Here is a 15,655-nt window from a genome sequence, read left to right as displayed (position 1 = left end):
AATATGCAAATGACGGCTTGACAAAGAAAATGAGCTGAGGGAATACTTTACCCCTAACATACCTCACCTTTTTATGATAGACAATTAACCCCATGAACTAAACTCACCTCCTGGGTCAGTGAACTAATAATCAGCGTTCTCACTTCAGCAACTACACAAATGCAAAAGAATACATGTGCATGTTTGTGCTCCTATTTGTAAGTTTTCAGTATGAGCTCCAGGGTGGATGTGTAGATGCCAGCATAAAACCCTGTAAAGCGGTACCATCAGTTAGATTCCTCCATATCCCCAGCTATCAGCACTGTTACTTGCAATCATTTTTCTCCACAAGCATCAGTCGTACCCTTACAGTCTCTGGAAAATGATTATCACCCAATGGCTCACCCAGTGGACTTACCTACTCAGTGCCACCCCTTTGGCTTTTGAGGTTATTCCCCACACAGAGAACAATATGAGCAGTCAATCTAAGGGCACATATGTAGTTGTGAAGTCTTGAAAAGCATAATCTTGTTCTTTTGAGAACTGATGCAACATGTCAAACTCACATTATTATATATATAAAATTTTCATTCAGTCACCAAAATCTATGATACAACTTATTATTTCTCGTGCTAAACATTTACATGTGTCCTTTGTAATTTTCAGTCTAAACCACAAAATAAATTACATATAAAACACTTAACATAGCAATTAAAAACAATCACCCAAGTTAAATGCCCAGCAACAAATGTAGAAATTTAAATTTTGGAATGGGAATATATCCCAAGTCTGTACTCAAATAGGACATTTAGTCAATACCACCCATGAAATAAATTTTACAGTTTTCGAAAAAATTACTTACCCGGTCAATAGCAAAAAATATACTGTCATACACATCCTGTTGAGTATATGCGGTGCGGCTGTAATCATCTTCATCAATACCGCTATATCCTTTCAGAAATAAGTGCTTAAAAGCCACTGTGTTGTCCTCTTTGAAGGACACGACCAGCTGGTTACGAAGTCCAAAAAGAACAAGCTAAAAGCAATAAACAAAAAAACACACACAATTTAATGCAGGTCGTTTATTTTAATTTTCAATATCTCCAGTTAACATGTCTAACATAAGGCTCTTTGCTTCGCCAATCATGAGGTGTACCAATCCAGAATAGTCTTTCTTTTGTAGCAATTTGATTTTTAACACTCAGTCATCCCCTCGAAAGTCCTGTGTGCTTGAAAATTATTATTTCCAAGAATTTGAATGAGGTTCTAGTAAACCTTCATGATCAGTTGGACTCTCTAAAGTTTAGGAAGGCTCTGAAAGGCATGGCTCTTTGTGCCCTGGTCTGCCTAGCTAGCTAATCCACAGTGCCAAAAAATTCCTAGACCGAACTATAACAGAACTAGAATAGAATACATACAGACTTTTTTTATTTAGGATTAAAATCTGCTGAAAAGGTTTCTCCCACCACCCTGCAAACACAAGCACACTGGTGGCACAACTCCCTTCTGTATGAGAGTGAACGTTTGAGGTTTTTTTCTGAAGGTTTTTTTTTGAAGGTTTTTTTTTTTTAAACTCTGCCTTCTAGAAAGGACTAGTGACTTGTTAGGTTTCTCAAAATGATTGCTAGTGTGCCAAATTGTGTTTTTTATTGAAATCTGAACAACAAAATGCACAAGTGCTTGGGCAAGAAATTAAGAGCATTTTAACTAGGAATAAACAGTCAACGTATCTGTGAATGGAGGTCAAAATAGTTTAAGCAGAAAACATAAATCATAAATTACATTGTCTATTGGTGGTAGTTAGTGGGTGGAAACAAAGATTAGACTGCTGCCATGAATGCATTTCTAATGAGAATAATTCACGACTTACCTTGAATTCACTGTGAATGTCGGTCAATGACTAAAGGGCAAACCTTTAACATTTCAACAGAGGGTAGATCCTCTTGCCTTTTCGTTTTATGCTTTTGTGGGTGTGGGTGAGCCTCCCACGTAATTCGGTTAACAATTACCAGTGGTGGGCTAAGGACTGTATAGGTCAGCTGAAGCACTGCCTTTTGCACTGCAGACCCTTATCATGGCTCCAGCCTGGTGCATTCTCATCTATTTAAATCCATTAGCATTACAGTTACAGACCCTTCAACCTCTTAAGGTGCTTCCTCTGTAAGCCTTTACATTCAGTTTTTTTTCTGTGGGCCAGATGGTTCAATAAATGCAAAAGGAATTCAGAAAGCTCTTAATGTCAGCTCCCTAGTCAGGTCCATGCGGTATTGATGGTACCGCAAACAACTATGTTCAGGGATCTTTTTAGAATGAGTGGGTTTCCTCCATCATGCTATTTTCTCTCTTAGATTCTTCAATACTTCACCATTCTTTGGGGTTCTAGTGTGGACTGCTTGGTACCCACATTTGTTAGGTGTTGCTACAGACAGCTTTACTGGTCTGTTGTGAGAGCGGATATCAATTCATCACTAAGCAAAAGGAAGTATAGAGAGTGGTCTTTGGGTCAGCCCTCTTCAACCATTGGTTTTCATGTGCATTTAATGGTATGCCAATTGTCCAAAGTGGCTGTCCGCCAGGCCATGGAACCGTGAAAAGGGTTACGTGGTCACATGAGTGTTCCCGTTATATTCTAGCGACTGAATCAAGTAGTCCTTTCATTAACCTGCAAATACATCACAGGGCTTGTAATACAGATCCAGTTTGTGTTCTTTACTGTTCTTACTTGTTTGGCATGACTCACTGATTAATGGCTTCACAGTATGCTATTTAAATGCCTACATCGGTTATAAAAAAATTGTCCCTTTGCTATTCACTAATCGCTTTTGAGCATTCATTTGGTTTTATTTTGCTACCATGATAACATGCTAACTGATTTACAGCCTTCCATAAGGTAAAGCTGTGTAGGCAGACTTTCTTAAAGATGCAACACAGATACGGACCCTTTGTCAATAGTGTCTACTATAGCCTTAGAGCCCACCAAAGTGGGCTATATCGGCCATTAAAGGCCCGCTTCTGCGTTAAAGACCCTTTCCTCCATTCACTCCTGCATTAAAGGTCGAGGCAAGGGCCTTTAACAAGGGAGCAGGACTTAAACTGCTAGTATAGCCCAGCTATGAAGGGCTATAGGGCTATTAGAACATTCTGCCACTAGAGGGCTGAATGTTCCAATAAATGAAACAAAGGCCTCACAGAGCCTGAGGGGACTGAAATCCCCTCAAGCTTCGGGAGGCCTTTGTTCATAGCTGTTGCTGTGAACAAAGAACATTGGAATGTTGAGGCTCTGGGCTTTTACCCGCCAGTAGAAGCCCGTAGCATTCCATTGTCTCCAATGGAGCTGCCAACATTCCAAAGCTCTAATAAAAAACACACATTTCTATCTCAATAGCATAACACACTCCACTGAGGGCACAATATGACCCTGCTAATGCAACCTGTTTAGTAAAGGTTTTTATATTTTTTAACTCTGCAGTTTGAGCGCAGTGGTAGATAAGCCAAACATTATTCTCTATTAACAATAGCAAATTTGTGCTTCACAGCTACAGTGCTATAACTTGTAAACAAGAAAACTAGAACATGCGTTAACTGTGCAAATAAATATCAGACAAAAATACTGTCTTGCCATATCCAACCTACCACACCTGACTTACCATACCAATGTGCTATACATAATGTAACAAACTTGCCTACCATATGTACTTAAAGTATGTACCATAATCAACCTACCAAACCTGCCATAACAAGCCTACCATACCTTCCATTCCTACAACACTTAGCCTATCATATCCAAAGTACTGTCCCTAAACTAACATGCCTACCATACCCAACCTACTACTCCTAACCTACCCTTCCATAATAGCATACTTCAATTCCTGACCTACCTACCACACCTAACTTATCATACTCCCCCAAACTTAAAATGTGTCATGCTTACTATCCAAAAGTGGAAGGCCTATGTTTCTATGTGTGGCTCAGAGACCGTTTTAGCTAGAGAACCCAATGATTATTATATTTTTTTCTTAAAAACATGTCAGATGTGGTATGTGTGTCGGACTGCTTTGCGAAAGACATTTCAAGCACTTGTATCCGACTTGAGATGACCACATGGAACACCGCGCAGTACTGCAGCTTTGTAAAAGGGCATCCCTAATGGCTTTGCCAATGCTTTTATGTTCAGCCCAGTGACAGCTTTAATTGTTATGCCAGACTCCGGTTTGCCAATAATAAAATGATTAAAATTCATATTAGTTAACAAATTGGTGATTGCCACTGCGCAGTTCTTGTTCAGCCACACTTTCATTTGAAAAGGCATTTTTGGATTCACCTTAACTCTGGATCCCAAATATGGATCTCCACAAAATTTGGCACTCACTTACCAAATGCATCTAAGGTCTACCATGTCAATTGTCATGCAAATCTGTGCAGGGGATTAAACAAAAGTTAAAGGCATCCCTTCCAGTCCTGTATGCCACATACTGTAATAAGTAAAACACACATTCCATAACATAGTGATATGTATTAGTGTCAGCTCTCTCGTAAATGGTTTGATTAATGGATGGAATTACAAAATGTATGCAGTGTGAACGCTTTAGTCTAAGATCAGCTAAAACGGAACATAATTCATCTCCCAGTCTGTAACACTGGGGAACAGGGCTGGTTCCTCTTTAAATACTCGTAGCAAATGAGACTGAGTGACAGTTTCTAAACTAATGTTCTTGCCTGCCTCACCACCACTTCCTAACAGTGTCCACTATTCAACTGTGTCTTTTTTCGGGATAACATTTTCCATTGACTACCATTATCTCTTTAAAATTATTTTTCATTTCAAGAGATATTTATAGTTAGGATGCAACAGGTTTATAGTATTTGTGCAAGCCTTCCATTACACTTCGCTATAAAATTTTACGTTGGCTCTAATCCGGAGCAGCTCGCACCGCTTTGTAGGGGTGGGATGGAGCGAGCGCAGGGAGATGTGAGGATGAATAAAAAAAATTTTTTTTCAAAAACCTACTTACCTTTATTCTCGCTGCTACCACAGCGCTGATCCTCGGCATCAGCTGCAGGCACAGGCTCCAAGCCTGCCCTGCAGCCAATCCGAACACTACTGTCATGCTGGCGGCAGCATAACAGCAGCATTCGGATTGGCCGGAGTGCCAAGTCAGGGCGCTCCCAGGCAGACTGGGAGCCTGTGCCTGCTCCCTCCAGCCCGGCAACACAGTGCCGGGTTGAAGAGAGCCCAGTGTGCATGTGTGTTTGGCCGGCCCGAGACGGCCAGCCAAACATACATGCGCACTGAGGGGGAGTGCTGAGAACTCCCCCTCTGCCCCGTCAAAGCCTGTGGCCCGACCCCTTTTACTACAAAACCATAATATTTGTAGTAAAATGTTTGCAGCTGCTGCTGGTTGTTGGGGGGGGGGGGGGGGGGGGGGTGGAGAAGGGGAGGGGCTCCTCCACCTAAGCGGAGGAGACGTGCCTGGCTCTAATTATTTCTTTTTCACTGTAATAATCTTTTTCAAGACAATGCTCATGTTTGCTTATACTCCCATCTCTAACTGGGTTTTAAATATCAGCATCATTGATTTTACTCACTGCAACACAAAATAATGACTTTAGGCTAACTGGCCATTACTTCATTATTGTTTCCTTATGTCTAATTATGTCTGTTTCCTTGAGCAAACTTAGTATGGTGTGTGTATATATAAAAAATATAATACAATATAATAATAATGTATATCCATGATCATTTAACTAGCAAACCTTTCCCAAGCCTCAAGCCAATACTCAATGTTAACCTTGGTACACTGTAATATTTCAATTCTGATGCAAGTCGTCTCTGATTCCATTTAATCTGCCTTCAATCTACCTTTTATTGGAAAAAAAAAAATATATAGCACACTGTCCACTGTACAACTAGACACTATACCGTATACAATCAGGTTTCTGCAAGTACTCTTAACTTAATAGTATTTTATTTTAGCATGAACATGTATCATTTAACACCAAGAGCATAACATGGCAAGACTCTTAATTATGCAAGACCAACCTAGGCGGAGCCATCATTCATATCACCAGTGTTCATAAATTGGGCTTAATGATAGAACATTTGTAAAAATATTTTAATCTCACTCTGTTGGTGCAGAGTAAAATAGGTTGTCTTTATACAAGCAGAAAAGACCTACAATTAACATGTCATGTAAAGTTGAGATTTTATTTAGACTGATCAGAACATCAATCATGTCTTGAACCAATCACTACAAGGAAGCCCTGTTTGAGATGCAGGCATGGCAAAAGGAACACGATTTGCCAACTGGAAGTCTTCTGTCATTCTAGACTTACGAACAAGTTGTACTGGCCTGTAAAGAATTCTATAAAGGCTGGATCTTCCAATTTAGACACCAGGACATTTACAATAGCTGGCTGTCGTTATGCCCTTATGTCTGTAAGCCCTTATGTCTGTTAGCCCTCAGAGGCTATCAGAATCATTACTGCTACCTTATGCATATACCTATGAGGGGCAGATTCGTTCGAGGAACTGAATTATCAAGCAACTTAAAGACTAAATCTTTATCACTAGATACAGGTATCATAATTTAGTTTGCCTCGGCAGTAAAAAAAAAAAAAAAAAAAAAAAAAAAATATCTTTAAAACAATTTAGATTTATTTTCTTTGTTCTTCTATGGTCTGCTTGATGCATTCTTACCAGCAAATCTTCCAGGCTCTTTATCAATAACAAATCCTTTAAAAAAAATAAAAAAAAATAAAAAAATAATCTGCTGTCAATCAGGACGGAGGTGAATACATGTTAATACCAATCAGATGACTTGCTGCATCTTTTTATGTCTGAAGATGATATCTGTTTTAAGTTAAGCTCCACTAATACAGAGAAAATATTTCAATATAATGCTTTGTACTTTTCTTAACCAAAATACACTTGTCCTTAACACCTTGGTGGTTTGGCACATAGCAGTAAAGCTTAACATACAAGCAATGTGTTAACTTTTATGCAGGTTACAAACAGTGATAAAGCAAAAACAACACAAGAAAAATCCAAAACCACTTTATAGAAAAATTGAAAAATGTTCTAACTAAAATGAGAGCAGAACAACAAAAATACAAAAACAAAAATCAGTCAGTAGAACCAGAGATACAGAATTTTAAATGTTTAAATAAAAATAACGCCAAAAATCAGATGGTGCTAATTGTGGGTATCTGGTCACACTGGACTGGGACAAATCAAGGCTGACGATGATGGAGCACAGGCTGGGTACAGGGCCAAGTTTGGCAGACAGAGTTGTACCTTATGTCTTTGGTGTGAGGTCTGTGCACATTGCTTTGCAATGCAGTGTGTAGTCCTGTGTCAGATTCAATGAGGCCGTGCAATGAGGTTGTGCTGTGAGGCTCTGGATCACTCAGTGCTAGTTCAGATGAAGCTTTCAGGCTTTGCAAGACTTTGCATCACTTCGCACCAGATTTGGTGAAACATACAGTTAGGCCGGGAGTTTTCTCTGATGCCAGCCAAGGGACAGGACCTGGCGAGGCACCTCTTTAGGATCAGGAACCCACTCCAGCAGAGCCCAGCAGGGCTTTGGCAGATCCAGCTGTACATCCAGGCAGTTCCAGTGGAGCAGGTCAGCTGGGCAGTTTCAGGGAGGCCTCTGCAGCTTGTTGTGGCACTGTAGCTCAGAACAAGTCAGACAACTGACCCTAGGAATCACTCAGGTAGCCTGTCCGCTAGGGTCCAGTTCTTTTTCAGCAAGGAAGACCTCAAGCAGCAGGGTAGTCCTTTTGCAGCCCAGGCGGACCTCTGGTAGCAGGCAATTAGGAGGTTTCAAACTACCAGGGCATGCAAAATGTTAAAACACGTGCTACGTTTTAAATAGAATGCATCCTGCTCTATGGGTTTTTATGACCTACACTAGGGATGACATACATGTATTAAAAAGGAAGGCATGGGCCTGGGAAAAGGTTTATTTTTGCCAGGTTGAACTGGCAATTTATAGTTGCACTACAGTCTGCAATGGCACGCCTGAGACATGTTTTAAAGAGCTACTAACCTGGGTGGCACAATAAGTGCTGCTAGTCCACTAGTAGCATAAGATTTACAGGCACTGGGTGTATGTAGTATAGCTTTTCTAGTGATTTACAAGTAAATTAAAAGGGCCAATCAGGTGTAGGGCAATTTTGGCATGGTTTAAAGAGACTACATAAGCACTTTAGCACTGGTTGGCAATAGTAAAGTGCACAGACCTAATGCCAACAAAAAATAAATTTCAGAAAATGGGGGAGAAGCCAAAATGTTTGGGGGGGAAGACCACCCCAAGGATGTCAGGTCTAATAACATTGTACTATTGACTTAAAAGTATGCCTTTGGTGAGGAGGGAAGGAGAAGTTCCTTATTGTGACTGCAGCACAAACGTAAAATGCAGAGACAGATTTACTGACGGCTCACTGGCTTTTGCATCATTGCACTGCCTAATTCAGAGCACAGGTAGGGCTCCCACCCACTGTACCAAGCTGCTGCCAACATTAAACATGCCTGGTACTTCTGTGATGCTGCTGCCAGCTATCCATGCAGCCAGTTCAGCAACTCTGTGTTGTTATGGAGGAGCACAGCGTCCTACATCAGTTGCACCCACTCAGGTTATCAAATGGACATTTGTTCTAAGCAATTTTTCTCTTCTACACCACTTCCTAACGGCCCCTGCTGCACAATGTGTTAAGAGAGTGATTGCTTCACTACACCCTTAGTTTTGTTCCTGCCTGATTTATTGCCTATTTTCTTTCTCAAATGCTCTTATGCAGTTCCCAAGCCTTATTGGCAGAGTAATCAGGCAGCGTTGTTTGGAGTGAATGGCAAAAGGCTCCACACAGTAATACCCCTACTTGGTCTTCCTCAGACTCAAGGTGCCCTCTTGGTATCACAGAGGTCCCCAGTACACACAGTATTTAAAGTAGGTGACACCCCTACGCCTGCATTTCTTCTCCTAAATTATCTACTCCACAGAACACCTCATCATATTTCCCTAAATCTGCAGCAAGGCAGCTCTTGATACAGCCAATGTGTCTGGGGGCCCCTGAAATCACATTTTGTGAGCCCAGTAGCATTAGGCAAGGGTGCTGCTGTCCTGTATTGGGTTAAGTACTTATCAGCCACCAGGTGACATGGAAAAGTGTGGGTGGGTGTCAGTGGTAAAGCAGTATTACGGGGTACCTCTACATTTTGTTTGTGGGGAGTTAAATTTTTTGTGTGGTGGAACAGTTTCCTTCCATGGGGGCAGAATGACATATTATCAGCAATAAATATTTGATGTCTTTTCTTTAGCTCTAGAGCAGTGATTCCCAACCTTTTGACTTAACTGGAGGATCTATTAATCATTTCTGGCATCTAGGAACCCACAATGAATCATTACTGGAATCCAGGGACCCCCACTGAGTCATTGCTGGAAGCCCTGCTTAAGCAATTTCAATGACTGAAGCACAAAATAATAAACACAAGATGCAAACATGCATTAAACAAATACACAAATTATTAGATTTTGAATAAATAACAGATAAATATCAAAATAACAATTTTCATTTTAGTGGGATGGTTGATGCTTTTCTAAGTTCAGCAGAGGCTATCCATTGTCCATACTGTATTCTGTTTGACGCACTTGTACTGTTCCCATGAATCAAGCTGAGGACTGTAGCTTAATTTTTAGCCTCCAATTTCAACTTTCTTCACATTTTGGAACGTTTTAAATCTTTCAGTCTTATATTTTTTGCTTTTTCATTTCTATACACTTTAACAATTGTTAGTATTTAATTTTCTAAGCAGATGCGGATCCCCTGAAAAGGCATTGCAGACCTCTAGGGGTCCCCAGACCACAGGTTACCAATTGCTATTCTAAAGTGGTTAAAACCAAATGTTTTATGTGCTCCCCTGTGTGCAGAACTTTTTAAAATGATTGTGGAATTCTCTTTTGTATTGCATCCAGAACGTTGAAAAAATTTAATGTGCAGTCATCGCCTTCGTGGCCCACTAAGCTTGGCTCTATGCTATTTCCAGTCACCTTCACAAAGAACCTAAGATTTGAGTTGGACTGCTCTCCTTTTCCAGGCATATTTGCCATGCTACATCCTTGTTGATATTACCTCTGAAAGCTCCAGGCAACATTCCTTTTTTTCCGACATTAACAAGAAACACTTTTCAATCCCTTATTTTATCCTGTATTCAAACTGTTCAAAAGCGGCTCCCCACCATGTCTTAGGACTTCTGCCTTGCACCCTCATCATCGGACTACCAGCCACAAAACCTTCATATTTAAAGCATTTTGCTTCCACCTTCAGATCCTTTACAATGTTGACCCCCCCCTATGCCTCAGGAACACATTTCAGCCCTACAATACTTCTCACTCATGTCCTCCTCTTCTGCTGTTCTTCTCACTCCCTCTCATCAAATTTGCTTACCTGGGTGGTCATTTTGCTTTCCTAATGCAAAATGCTGGAATTCTCTCCCTTCCCCCACCCCTGCAAAGCTTTGACACTTGATAACCGCCTATCTCTCATTAAACATATTAAAATACGGCTACTCCAACTTCTATAGCTTTTCACTGGCTCAGTCTGATCCTCTCTTTGAAGCAAGAGGCCCCTAACGGTAGCAGCCCATGCTCAACAAGTTTCAATAATTCAATGTTACCTGCCAAAGTTGAGATACGAATTTTACATCTACCGTTCTGACATATTAGGCTCAATGTTTAATTAGTACCTACAAAATGCTCTTAAGCAAAGCTTTATGTTTACAGGAATGTAATTAGCTCTTTTAACATTCAATTGATTCCTCTCAAGCCTTGAAATTTTTCATATCACTGTTCTCTTCCAATGAGAAAGTTGTAATACTTACATAACTGATCGTAGATTAGTATATTTTGATAAAAAGACATATTTTGAAAAAACATCCTCCACTTGCATATCCTCCCCCCTCCTGTTCCTCTGCTTTCGTAAACTACCAAATGGTGTCCTCCCTGGATTCACATTTGCCAATATCTGTTGGTGTGCTATAAAAGGGGATTTGCTGCCCCTCTGTCCTAGACCACACTATGTAAATACACCAAAAGTAACTGTTTCCCATGTGAAACGTTAATATTTAAATCTGTATCAGTCTATTTTAACTAGAAACTAGAATACAATAGTAATTCTCATAAATGTGAAGCATCAAATATTTGAACACACAGGTATCAAATAAGTTCCAAGTATAAATGAAAAAAGGCTGCAAATGCGGTCACACTGGGAAATCCAGTTCATCTTTTACTTTAGCTAAGGGGCAGATGAGGTGGTTTGCTTATTACAATCACATTGTACCTTTCACCTGACAAACACACCAGGAAAAACAAGATATGACAAACTTTACAACGTTCCAAAAGAGGTTTGCAGGCTTCATTTCAGTGGCGATAGAAATTAAAGCCCCCATATTACCCATGTATCTAGGAGATGGGATTTATAAAAAGCTGATTAATGAGAATGCAAAGAATAAGCTATAGTAGATTAACAATTTTCAAATTTTTCTATGAAGAGAAACCAACACAGACCCCACAGAAATATTTGCCCTATTCAATAAACAACAGTCCACAATGGGATCAAATAATAGGCAAGTTTAAGGGATTGCAGTAATTGACTTTCAAATGGTAAAAGATTCAGTAAGGTTTGTAACGAAAAAAAATAAGTAAAATAATGTACCTGTGTAGTAACCATAACTATCTTTAAAATCTGCAAACCAAGCTTCCAGGGTATTTGACATCTAGCTCTGTACTTTTCGCATGGATTCATAAAGTAAAACATCAGATCCTTCCTTAAAGAATCCTCTTCCTCTTTTTCAGAATCCAGGTCAGCCATTCTAGATCTAACAAAGAACATATCATCAAAACGCATCTTGGCTATGTAACACAAAGCTATAGACAGGTTATCAGAGTATAGATTGTACATCTATTGATTTTAATGGGGAACAAAATTCATTCAATGATAGAATTCCACTAATAAATAGTGCAAGATATTTTGGCAATATTTCTGAAATGAAAGCACGTAAATGTTAGGCAAACACAGCAAGGAATGTATTTCATTTGGTCTTTTTTGTCTTGAATAGAAAAAGGTTTACAATACCAAGGTATTTTCACGTCTTCCCTTAAGCCTTCCTTGGGGAATTAGTTGAGACCAGGCAAAAGATACTGAAATGTAAAGAGGACAGACAAGGCATCTCATCTATGTGGACATATGGAGCCAGGTACTAGCAGAATAGCCTAGAGATTCATGGACAAGATGGATGACCTCCTGCAGAATGCTAGAAGTAGCGCCACACAGCTACATCCCCCACTAAGTGTTGACAGGCTAAAAGATAAACCTTTTTGTAACATAATGCATGTCTAAGCACATTGTATTTGTCAGTGCCATACAGCAGTCTGGTTCTGTCAAACGGTTGGGGACTGTACTGACCTTCACTGCTCCCACAAGGTCAGAGCGCTTTATTCCAGAAACCACTCCAGAAAAATAATAAAAGCTCAGGCTCTTGGGAAGTGTGGCCAGTAAACAATGATTCCACTCACACAGACCTAATGAATAAGATCCTAGGGGCTCAAAGGGTTTCTAATCAAGCTGCTTACTTTAAGAAACATGGTGACTGGCCCTGTTTTTCAGCCAGTTCTGTTAAAGTCAGAACAAAACATAACCTGCACGCTTTGAATGCCAAAAGCCTATCTATTTAGACAGCGGGAGGAACATAGAGGATTGTCAATCTGGGATGCAATAATATGTAAAATACATAAGGTGTGGGTAATCAAGTGTGTATGCATGCAATATGTGAGTATGTGTACATGTACATATGTATGGTATTGTTGGTTGTAAATAGATGCATAACTAATATGTCGCTGGGAATACCAGAGCAATGGTGAGCTGCCAGGAACACATAATAGGGGAGACTGGTATAAAGAAGACTCCCACAATACGTTATTGTATTGATTGGTCTAAGGAGGTGCATGAGGAACAACATGACAATGATCTGTTGCATCCTGTATATACTAGATCTTTGAGCGGCTTGTGAAGGTGGATTCTGGAGCACATCAAGGTTTTGACTTTGCTGTGGGGACACCTGCTGCTGTATTATGAATACGGGGAACTGTCCATATCGGTACCACAGTGCACCCAAGTCTGTCCTCTAGGCATATATTGACACACCAAAACAAAAGTGTGGCACCCAAGGCAAACCGGAAGCCTGAAAACAGTGCATTACGCCATAACGGCTCCTTGAAACCACCATTACACCCTTCACTGTGCAGGTGGCAGCCACCATGTGTCGTTAAATTGAGGAGGAGGGGATTGAAACCCCATGGACATCAATTATGGTTTGCTGTGGGTCACAGCTGCAATGTGGTTCCATTAAAAAGAAAGAAAAAAATGCACACAATTTTAATAAAACCATGTGGGTCCTTCTTCAAGGCAAGTAAAATTAGAACAGGTATAGAAACCATTTAAAATCTTAATGTATGTCAAAAGAAAATATGATTCTTACTGGTGCAAAGAAGCAGTACTATTGGCTCTGAATTATGGTACCCCGAAGACAGTTTAAATACACAAGGTGACTGAATATAAAAATATATATAATGGAAAGGAAAATAAAAAAAGACACTGGAAGAGTAAAGTATTGCCCTCCCCAAATCCCTGCCACTGAAGTGCACTTCTTGATATGTGGATGTGCATATATGATCAGACAAAAAGTCACCACTCACAACGCAAGGCAGCCTATGGATGAAGTGGGCGGACCAATTGCTGAACGTTGCACACTGCAGATGAAGAAAGCAAACTGTGAATGGTTGCTCCAGAGCCTAATGGATAGCTGACCAAAGCCCCACTATGTATGTATATAATAGTCCTGTTTTAGTTTGTTTTTTTCCACCACATGATTGTGGTGAAACAGCTAAAGTTGTCTCTAGGCCACAACTAAAGATGTGTTTGAACGAAACAGTCACCTCTGTGCTTCACAAGTCCGATAGTTCATTGGTAGTGATAATTAGGCGAAACTTGTTCACAATGAGGAGTTAATCAAGCCAGTAACAGTTCATTTTCAATAAAAGTCTGCGGAATGATACTTTTATAAAAAAAATCAGTTTTATGAATCTTCCTGTATTTTATAAATACATTTTAAATTTAATGAATACACTAGTCTTCAGTGAACAATTATTTTGATGTTGATGTTATCAAGGTCAAGGATCAAGGTCACACAGTATCCCTTCCTGAGACTTAAGATCAAAGGACATATGACATGCTCCCTTTAATGTCACTGAGGTGAAAGGTTTGTGATGTAACTTCTGAGACTCTCTGGAATTTTGGTGAATTGATGCCAATGAGAGATTACCCTGCAGGCAGGTGGAGTGAGTGATTGAGAACTGCACTAGTCTGCCAGGGATGCCTGAGAGCACCTGGGATCGCCTTATCCCATTCTAATCAGTGCCTTCGGGCAATGAACTGACTTTCCACCACAACTATGTGGGCACCTCCTAACAGGTCCTTTGCCTCTGCGCCTGTAATACAGCATAGAGGCAAAGGCCATGCCCCATTGCAAATGGGAGAACGCCTTTTTGATTCTCCAAGCACACAACAAGAGATGCAGTAATCTGCACTACAGCAAGGAAAGAGCTACACACTCCTCTGCACCCCCTTCTATATAGGGCCCCAAGGGCACAGAAAGAAGGCATTCACATCCATTGTGACCCAATGCACTTAGTATAGTATGGTAAGAGTGGGGACACGTCAATAATCTGCATATGTGGAATACCAGTGGTATATTATGGCAATAAGCATCAACGTCCATTTCACAAGACACCTGAGAACCTTACAGCAAGGACTTGTACATGGAGAGGTAACTCAGGAAAATACAGGATATACCTGGCATGTGTTAATAAAACATTTTAAACAATTGTGTATATTTTAGTACATTTTCAGTAAAAGACAAGCAAAATATTAAATTTTATTCATGAAGATGGAAACCTGTTTGGGGGGGGGGGGGGGGGACCCTTTTAACTGGAGGAAAACAGGACAACCCTAGTTTATTTACCAGAAATTGACAAGTTGATGTTTGGCCTCAATTTTATTTACTTCAAATGACAAAGTTTATAACTCAAGGCAAATTTGCCATATTTACAAACTACTACTGTCCTAGACTGTTTAAACGATGAGATTTAAATTATTAATGCACGACTTTCCAAAGTTACACCTGTAACATTCTAGTGTGTTGTATTGCAAAACCTTGAAGAGATTGCATTTAGAACAATCCTAAGTTTTGTTCTTTTTCAATACTGGGAACAATAGTGCAACACACATATGGTGCTATCCTATTGTCCATTTACTTCAGCTTATTTCAAGTTGGACACAGTAGCACAGCAGGAACGTACAATCCAAGCTGTTCTTGCAGTAAATGGAATTTTATATACTACATCTCAGCCATTTCAGTACATTTGACATACACCTTCAACTCAAATATGGCAACTTTTTGTGCGTGGTAAAGGTAGAGATATAGGGCTTGGTCCGTTAAGAATCTGTGTCAACACTCATTTTTCGGTTTTCCAGGTTGTCCACTGGGTCCAGATCCCCATGTTCCATATCCTGCAGATTTTCCTGATCCTTCTCTCACTTAGTGCTGTTTTTCATTGTCCGG

The 15,655-nt window shown here is 40.1% G+C and overlaps 1 protein-coding gene across 1 annotated transcript in view; it reads right to left on the bottom strand.

Annotated features, from left to right (window-relative positions):
* MCOLN2 (mucolipin TRP cation channel 2) overlaps positions 1–15,655 on the bottom strand; it is a 278,993-nt gene that overhangs the window by 198,493 nt on the left and 64,845 nt on the right. The window contains exons 2-3 of the mRNA XM_069232279.1: positions 11,692–11,854; positions 842–1,015 (exon numbers count right to left, since the gene is read on the bottom strand). Of these exons, the coding sequence (XP_069088380.1) occupies positions 842–1,015; positions 11,692–11,854 (337 nt within the window). The remainder of the gene's footprint in view (positions 1–841; positions 1,016–11,691; positions 11,855–15,655) is intronic.

The sequence above is a fragment of the Pleurodeles waltl genome, chromosome 4_2 (assembly GCF_031143425.1).
Source record: "Pleurodeles waltl isolate 20211129_DDA chromosome 4_2, aPleWal1.hap1.20221129, whole genome shotgun sequence".
NCBI lineage: Eukaryota > Metazoa > Chordata > Amphibia > Caudata > Salamandridae > Pleurodeles > Pleurodeles waltl.
This window is presented reverse-complemented; position numbering and strand designations above follow the sequence as displayed.